Source organism: Idiotropiscis lumnitzeri, chromosome 14, assembly GCF_059441095.1.
Source record: "Idiotropiscis lumnitzeri isolate Australia: NSW breed Sydney's pygmy pipehorse chromosome 14, RoL_Ilum_1.0, whole genome shotgun sequence".
In the NCBI taxonomy this organism is placed as follows: Eukaryota; Metazoa; Chordata; class Actinopteri; order Syngnathiformes; family Syngnathidae; genus Idiotropiscis; species Idiotropiscis lumnitzeri.
The window spans coordinates 12110730-12119791 of NC_142404.1; the positions used below are offsets into that span (position 1 = coordinate 12110730).

At 39.2% G+C, this 9062-nt stretch overlaps 2 protein-coding genes across 5 annotated transcripts; one reads left to right on the top strand and one right to left on the bottom strand.

Moving 5' to 3' along the window:
* Positions 1-21: 21 nt before the first annotated feature.
* LOC148323508 (uncharacterized) lies at positions 22-5491 on the bottom strand. Of its 3 annotated transcripts, none has more exons than XM_088315843.1 (14): positions 5260-5491; positions 4610-4666; positions 4375-4501; positions 3596-3685; positions 3356-3510; positions 2688-2730; positions 2455-2545; positions 2232-2367; positions 2085-2152; positions 1008-1186; positions 782-917; positions 665-706; positions 562-586; positions 22-393 (listed from the first exon to the last, which is right to left on the bottom strand). In XM_088315843.1, exons 4-14 carry the CDS (start codon positions 3682-3684, stop codon positions 269-271), a joined length of 1089 nt encoding a protein of 362 aa, XP_088171969.1. In that variant the 5' UTR covers position 3685; positions 4375-4501; positions 4610-4666; positions 5260-5491; the 3' UTR covers positions 22-268. The 3 variants fall into 3 exon arrangements, with proteins under 3 accessions (XP_088171969.1, XP_088171967.1, XP_088171968.1); XM_088315841.1 differs by lacking the exon at positions 5260-5491 and adding an exon at positions 4834-5210; XM_088315842.1 differs by lacking the exons at positions 4375-4501; positions 4610-4666; positions 5260-5491 and adding an exon at positions 3952-4288.
* On the top strand, positions 5265-8707 carry tmem169b (transmembrane protein 169b). 2 transcript variants are annotated; one of them, XM_088315844.1, is made up of 3 exons: positions 5265-5429; positions 5924-6286; positions 6413-8707. In XM_088315844.1, exons 2-3 carry the CDS (start codon positions 6010-6012, stop codon positions 7045-7047), a joined length of 912 nt encoding a protein of 303 aa, XP_088171970.1. In that variant the 5' UTR covers positions 5265-5429; positions 5924-6009; the 3' UTR covers positions 7048-8707. The 2 variants fall into 2 exon arrangements, with proteins under 2 accessions (XP_088171970.1, XP_088171971.1); XM_088315845.1 differs by lacking the exon at positions 5265-5429 and having other exon boundaries at positions 5442-6286.
* The last annotated feature ends 355 nt before the right edge of the window (positions 8708-9062 follow it).

A 9062-nucleotide genomic window follows, 5' to 3' on the forward strand; every position in this document is an offset into this window, starting at 1 on the left:
GAGTAAGTTAGAAGAAATACATGCTTTTCAGAAAAAGTTCCAACAGTAAGTCATATGAAAAATAAAGCAAGGGAAAAAGGAGAAAAAAAAATCTGAATCAGAATATTAAGATTTATGTTGTAAATTACCAGAGAAATGTTTTGAAGGCTTTAATACATTCAACCAGATGCCACAACACAGAACACATATTTAGCCGTTTACATTGAACATTCTCTGAACACTCTTCTCAACGTTGTAGTAGAGAACAAAAGCAAACCGTGAATGTCTCTCAAAAGTTAAATGAAAAGGGAAAGTTTGTCGTGGTGTTTTCCTTATTATCTGCGGGGCTCTCAGAGGTGAAGGGGAACTGGAAGTCGTCTGTTTGCTCCGGCTGGTTGAACAAGAAATCCAGGCCTGCAGAATCGCATGTGTGAACATGTACAGTTGGGGGTTGGGGAGCGGGTGAGAGGGTCAGGGGATTCGATCCCCGGCTGAATTTGGAGGTTTGCTCACTTGCGAGAAAATGAACTCCAACAAATTCAAAAAACAGACAAAGTGTGTTTGGGATGTGAGATTACTTACCGCCGGATTTAGTCCCCTGGTTTTTCTGAAAGCAAAGTTTGGGGTTTTGTTTTTGCTTTGAATTGAAGGATGAAAATGTCAACACAAGAAGTGACTCCCATACCTTGTCGTCGAAAAAGGAACTGCTGAACGAGAATGACAGATCCTGCAAACAAAATGAGGTGCTAAGTATTTGGTTCGGCAGCCATTTGGCGTGGCGCTGTACTTTCTCCATCGTTACCTCATCATGGGAGGAGACGGCATCGAAGCCGAAACCGGAGTAGCCTGGAGTGCTGGGATTAGAGTTGAGCGAGAACATGAAGGCTGGAGATTTGCTAGTAGATGGGCCCTCAACTGGGGAGCAAGTTGGGCTAAAGCTAGAGTCAACAACACACACACACACAGACTCTCATCATTTTATCGTGCACTTTTTTTTTTTTTTTAAGGATTTGACATACGGAGCCTACTTAAATTGGAATGTTGGCGTTCCAGGTGCAGTGGAGGACGGAGGTTGTGTTTGATGACTCTGCAGTGGCGAAGGAGCGCCACGTTCCTGTGGTGGCTGCTCCTCTTCCTCTGCTGGGCATCCTTCCTCCATTTGCGCCTGCAATGCCTCCTCTTCCTCGGACACAGCTGACAGATTTGCCTCAACAACAAAATGGAATAAAAAGTAAAAAGAATGCTACTGTCTAAGACAGCACAAGCTTCAAAAAGAACTAAACCACAAAAACAACAAAGAGCCCTCAATATTTTCATTACATTTCAGTAATACTCTTCAGATTTTTTTTCCAATTCCAAATGCTATAGTGGTTATTATTGTATTTTATTGAATTATGTAAAATTATTTTAAGACAGAAATAAGACCATAATATATATCAATCTATTTATGTCCTTTGTTATAAGAGTGGTAATTGTTTTTAATAAGTTTACATTATTTATTCAATTAATAGTAGTAATTTTTAAAAATGGATTTAGAAATAGAAGAAAAATATAAACAAAATTATTAAATATGGAGACTGTACTGATTCGATAGATTTAATTTCATTCACATTAATTATTCTAATTTGAAAAATTTTTTTTATAAAGAAACATGTTTTTTATTTTATTTTTTAGTTCATTCAAGGCTAATAGATGGATAGAAAAACTAATGGTTAAAGTTAAAGTTTTCCATTCAATTAAAAAGATTATCATTTAAAAAAAAAAATGTTTTATTTCATATTCTTATAGTGATTATTTTTAAATCTTTTATTCAACTTTGATTTTTCATTAAATGCACTAGCTATTTTGAGACAACTATAAAAAATAAAAAGTACATTATTCAATGTAATTATTAATGGATATTTAAAAAAAACATACTAATTCTTTCCCGACTGAGATATGATGAAAAAAGCGTCAATGACTAATGTAGTGGTGGCCCAAGACTTATGCACAAAACTGTACACCAGCCACAACACGAAGTCACTTGCACACATCGACACATCTGTGTTCCTCTCCAAACTGATCATTTCAGATCACGTTGGTTGGGTGGGTTCAGTTGTCATTACTTGGCTGAATGGTTGGACCTCCCGGTCGTCCTCTTCCTCACCGGGCATCTCATCTGATCCTGAATGATCTAAAGAAGTATTGAGCACACGGGTTGGATTGTGCATGCAAAGCCGGCAAATTTGAGCATTCGAAAGCCGCGTGCTTACCTTGTGCCCTCAAATGTTGCTCATTGCTTCTCGTTTCATCAGCGCCGCAGGAAGACAATTCCCAGGCCTCTCTTTGTTCCTCCGTTTCTTCTCCAGTGTTTGCATCCGCAGAGGTTTCTGGACCGCTTGGATATTTCTTTGTTTGTCACAGTGAGTCGAAAGCGGGCCATCAAGAGAGAGTCGTGATCTATGATGACATCATACCAACGCACCGCAATCTCACCCTGGTAGTAGAGACAACAGCTATCGAATCCTTCACAGGTGAAGTCTCCATTTCCATTTCTGCTCCTTTGGTGGTCTTGAGTTGAAGATCACTAGAGGGGGTGGAAGAAGTTTTCATATGATTAATCTTGGTGTGATCACAAAACATGACATTTTAAAAGGGGTGTGTAGACTTTTTATATCCACTGTAACTGCGACTAGTCTATTTTCTGTGTAAGGACACAGTGAAAATACCTGTGTAAACCTTTGCCTGAGGAGGAACAAGGAGCACTAGAATCTGCAAAATCAAACATTTAAATGTTTAAAATCAATTCACTGCAGTACAACTCGAGAGCTTCACACTTGCAATGGCGTATTTAGGGACTCACTGAAAGAAAGACACAGTTCTTGAGAATTAAAACAATATTTCAAGAATAAAGAAATAGTATTATTGGTTAGGGGAGGAATAATATTAGATGGGAATTGTTTTAATCGAAATGTAATAGAAGAATAGAAGCATACAATCACAAATGAAACGTGTGTGTAATTTCGAAAAAAAATCTAATCTATTTCGAATAAAGACAAGAAAATAAAATATCATGTAAACACATTTGTAATATCACAAAGAAAAAGTTGTAAATTTAAGAGGTAAAAGGTGGAATATTACAAAAAGTATTCATTTTATGACAATGTATTAATATAAATAAATAATAATTATAATAAATTTGTTTTAACACATTAAAAAAGACAGAAGCAATTTTATGAGAAGAAAAGATGTGAAAAGGATGAGGACAATATTCAAAGAAAAAGTTGAAATTCACAAAATTGCAAGTGTAAACCTTAAACACGGTCATTCAAACTTTATTCTTGTAATATTGAGACTTGATTCCACTACACCTTGGCTGGCTTCACATGGTAATTACCGGTGACAAAGGCTCCACCCCCTTCCTTGGCTTTGACTGGCACATCATCATGCGACAACGTGTCATCATTTTCGATCAGCATCTTTTGTGCAAGTGATTTCTGATGAGTCTGAAACAGCTTCCTGTAACTTGCAATTTTGTCTTTGAAGTCTTCCCTGGATAGGTCAGAGGGGGTTGAGGCGGATATATACAAAATATACTTCAAATATAATGTGCTAAACCAACAATTGCCAGACCCACTTGTCATTGTCGTAATTGGCTTTTACACTCTCCAGTTCTGCTCTCAAAGTTTGCTCGTACTGAAGGAGCAAGCCCTGAGTCACCTTCATGCTAAGAGAAGAAAAAATAGTTACACAGCACTTTCAACAACAGCTGCAGCAGTAACTTACTGGAAGCCTAAAGATTTTTGCCGACTGAAAGCGAATTTGAAGGTTCATAATCCCCGCCACCACAGAAGAAGAACATTTCCACATCATGATGCTGCCAACACCGTGCTTCGCTGTAGCTGTGATTGACCATAGCACATTTTTGCCAGACTTCCAAAGAATATGTTTAGTACAAACACAACACTGCTCATCACCAAAAGAACGCCGTACCTAGTGAAGCATGATGGTGCAGGCAGCATCATGCTATGGAGGTGTTTCTCTTCAGCTGACACTGTGACCTCAGTCAAGGTGTAGGGAATTATGAGCAGTTCCAAATGGCAGTCAGCGTTAGCACAAAACTTGGCTTCTGCTAGAACGCGAAACATGGTCAGTCAAGGCCGACTAGAACTTTTTTCGTGGTTGATTAAGGTCACTTGTGTAACCACATTATTTCAGTTGTTTGACTAAATTGGTCCTGAGAAATACACTCCAATTATTGAATCAAATCAATTAATCAGTTGTTGGCGGACAAGCATATCCTCCGCACAGACATCTTTGGTTCAAATCCGGGCTCCAGTTTAGTCAGGGTAAGGAGTATAAAGAATGGATGAAAACATCAATTAATCGTTTCACACTAATATAATGGGTTAATACCTTTTTGCAACTGCCTTGTTATGTTTCAAAGTGTTGTATTTCACGTCAGCATCCCCTTCCTGTGTCTTGATATTTGTGCGCGTTGTTTCAATAAAAGTCCTCCTTTCAGCAATGTTTGCTTTATGAACTGTGGGCGCACAAGTCAAACTTAATGAAGCAGGAAAAGACACCCAAATGGGTGCCTTTTGGCAAAATTGCATTTAAAATAAAATTATATATATATCTATATATATACCTTCAACCTCTCGGTCAATGTCATTCTTCTTCTGAGAAAGCTCACGAATTTCAATGACTGAAAAGAAAAATAGATAGCACAGCATTTCTGTTTGCCATTTAGATCAATCTCAGCCAAGATCAAATAAAGCAATAACCATGTTAGCCTAAATTCCTCTTAACTTTTGGAAACAGACGACCCTGTAATTAACATTATGTTTATTCTAATTTAACAAATTAACTTACCCAAACGACAGAGGAGGCTATCAATGACATTGGGCATTGTTTGATACGCCATTATAGTTACAGTGCAGTATTACTTTAGCTTTCGCATTAGCTAATTAGCATAACTTCATTCGTCATTTTGAGGCGATAAAGCTTAGCTAGCATATTTGTTTTACAGAACATTAACTACAAACCAAATTAAACATTTAAACAAAATAAACGTTTAACATTTTTACCATGAAATACCATAAAATATGTTATTTTTTAACAGTAGTAGTTCAACCGCTTATCTAATTTAAGCGTTGGTCTTTTTCTTTTGGAAAGAATTGACAGATTTTCGTAGCGTTTAACGCAAGCGAAGGCGGGGCGAGGTTACAATTCAGGAAGACGTTTTACGTAACGCATCTGTACAGCCGGTAGCTCGAGCAATTCTAGAAATAACTTTACGTAAAGCGTCAGTTTGGCAGTCTTGAGCGCTGTCCTGGAGTAAGAGTCATTTTTGCGTAACCCATCTGCACGGCTCTTATGTGTCGCCCCCACCAAGTGCAACACAAATATCTGGTTTTATCTTTCAAAACATTATATTTCTACCCAAATGCTGATGCCGCTCTGTTAAGGTAAGAGTTTCTATCGGTTGTACTCCGTACGGAAGGGACGCGTCGTTTGCCGGCTGTCGGTAGACAAAAGAGCAGACATGGGTGGGATTTAAATGGGAGGAGAATGGCTTACATTGGTTTTTTTTTAATTCCTTCATTTCTGGTTAAGATGTTCCCAGGAACCGCGTAGCTCAATTAAAAAAATACGAGTCTCGAGCGAAACTACATTACATTATGATATATAACTCGCTGAAGCATAAACGATTCCATCCAATCAATCAAACATTGTTTGATACTCATAATGCGTATCCAGATAAATCTATATACAGTAAATTTAATTGGTGTGTTTTATATGCAAACAGCAATACATGCATGAACGCACAGAGAATGTAGGTCACCATCATTGTGCACGTGATTCATTTTGTGACTGGAAATAGAAAAAGTGTTGTTTTTTTTTTTTATTTTTTTTTTTTTATTGGCTCTCCCTGTATGTGTCTGTTGATGTCACCATCTAGTCGCTTCCTGCCCTGAACGCAATGAGTGGACAATAGTCTTCATTCAGTATAGTCTTGATAGAGTCGACGATACGCCAGCTGATAGGATGGCCCATATGGAGGAGTCTCAGACAGAAGGAGAAGGCAGCCCCCAGATCCTCTCCCTCAGGTCAGAATCGTCGGCGAACCACGTTGATGACAACGACGTGGGACCTTCCGTGAGGAGGAAGCGGAGGAGAAAGCGAGAGCAGCGTCCCGAGTCCATCATCGTCTATCGGTCCGATGTGGAGCGAGGGCCTGACGTTGACCAAGGAGGTGAAGAAGAGGGAGCGGAGAGGAGCGCCGAGGAGGGAGCCAAGTTCCTCTGTACACCCACAAATGAAGGTGACTCATCTTGCAATGTTTCAGTGCGACGGCAACAATATTACTTACATGTACGCAATATAAAGGAGGCATTTAAAAAAATCGTGCATGTTAATAACACATACACTCCCTCTGTCTACTCTACAGATGGAGGCTGGAGTCTTCCCCCAGACAGCCGCTATGTAACTCTAACAGGCACCATCACACGGGGCAAAAAGAAAGGCCAAGTGGTGGACATCCACGTGACCATGACAGAGAAAGAACTCCGCGAGCTGGCCAAGTCGAGGGAACGACTCGACGCCGAGTGCGAGGCCGGGGATGACTCCAAGCAGACCTGCAGTCTGGGCGTGTGCCAGGGGCCTCACGTTGTCCTATGGAGCATCTCCTGCGCCCCCGTGGTCTTCCTGCTCTCCTTCATCACATCCTTCTACTACGGCACCCTGACCTGGTACAACGTCTTCCTAGTGTACAACGAGGAGCGGACGTTCTGGCACAAGATCACCATCTGCCCCTTCCTCATTATCTTCTACCCCGTGCTCATCATGCCTGTGGCGCTGTCCCTGGCGCTATACTCGGCCGTGGTGCAGGTGTCCTGGGCCTTCAGCGGTTGGTGGCATGCCGTGAGGGACCTGGAGAAGGGATTCTGCGGCTGGGCTTGCGGGAAAATGGGCCTGGAGGACTGCTCCCCTTACAGCATCATCGAGCTGCTCGACTCTGACACCGTCTCCAGCACGCTGCAGAGCAAAACGCCCAGGGAACTCGCCCAGACGTCGTCTGTGTGAAACTGGATGGGACCGGTTCACGTGTGAGACGCATGAACAAGTGCAATGAAGACGACAGTGTGCTACTTTTGATGACTTCATGAACAGCAAGCGCGACATGCAGTACTGTGCAAATGTCCAAGGCTACCATTAGCTGTGTTGCAGCTGGTGAGCTGGAGTCTCTCCCAGCGACTTTGGGCAAGAGATATGGGACACCCTGGACTGGTCACTAGCCAATCACAGGGCACATAAACAATTGGGACAATTGAGAATTAACAATTTCTAAAGCCACACAAGGATTCTGATTCTGATTCTGATTCTGATTCTGATAGGGAGAGTAGGCAAACTCCAGATTCAAGCCTACAAATATTATATATATCCCATATTCATATATAATAAAGTCAAAGAAAGTATTTTTTTAATTTATTAATTAGATTATTCAATGTATTTACCCTGGTAAACCTTTTTACTAATAAACTATAAAAGTAATGGGTATGATAACATATATTTATATAAAAAATGCACAGTAAACCCTATTACATTTTATAATTATTTTCACTTATTTTAATCATGTATAGCTATAATATATTTAATTATTTTGAGTACTATTTAATTTATTATAATACACTATAATAAGTTGTCGATAGTGCATATATTATATATTTGAATATGCCTCTTACTATTCTATTATTACAGCCACTTATTTACTTCAGCTGCTTCGTTTCCATTTGCTCACGTGGAAGACGAACCAAGCGATTAATTGAGGTGCAGCATTTCGTTGAGTGGACGAGTCCACTTGTTCATTGTCTGTAATTTTTCCCCTTGTATCTATCATTATTTTGGTCCTACCAAAATCTATTTGCTTCTTTCTCTACGCAAGCGGCATCCCTCAGCAAAAATTTGCACCCTACTACTGATGGTTTATGTTGTCATAGAAACTGCCGTGAAAAAAGAATCAAACTAACAAAGCCTAGTGGTGGCCCAAGACTTCTGCACAGTATTGTATAATTCTACGATACACACAAAGGGCTCTGATTCACTCGATTCATTTGCGTGTGTGTGTGGAGAAATTGCAAGTTTACTTACTATTATTGTTAGTCACTTTTTTTAAGACTAGCATTCCGCTATTTCCTTTTGGGGCTCACCTGAAATGAGCTTCCTGCACTGTTAAAGTAGTTTTTCCTCGCTCACCAACATGGAAGTTTTTTATACTATTTAGAATCACTGTCAAACATATTAACATGATTTGTATTTACAATCAATTAATTCACATTGCTATCTGCTGTTTTTTTTGTAGCATTTTCAAAGTCCATGTGACATGTCTTATCTTAGTGTTTAAACATCATTGTACCGGCTGTATGTTATCTTAAACTGTCTGGTGTTAATTTTGAGTGAAAATTCCTCTGTATGACATTTTCAATACTGTCTTTTTTTTTGAATGGTTAATTTATTGTAACACACATATTTAACTGATGATGTGAAAATGTCAAAGATATTTGTTTTATACTGAGATTTTTGAAAGTTTGAACATTTCACCCTTGTATGGTAAATATGAGCTTCTCCAAACGATTGACGGGGATCATTGTTTTTCAAAAGGTCAGGTTGGAGCGTCTCATTCCATGTTGTATGAGGTAATCGCTTACAGTTTCCGTACACAATTAAAAAGATCAACTTGTTGCATGACAACGCCATGAAGATGATGCATTTGTGTGTTTTATTTTATTCCTGCAGCATTTCATTTTGTCCATCAATTTTCTGATTCCCAGCCAATTGTAGGGTTCATATAAATAAATTACTATTCACTTTCACATTCTCACTCACATGCAATTTAGAGTCTTCAAATCAGCTTAAAATAAACCCAGCATACATGTGTGTGTTTGAAATGTGGGAGGGATACGCAGTACCAGAAGCCGGAATTCAAACCTAAATCAAAACCCAATAATACTATTATGACGAACCATATAATAAAAACACCTGTTTTGCATTTATTATACAACAATAATAATAATAATTTGCCCTTTATTAGTCCCACAATG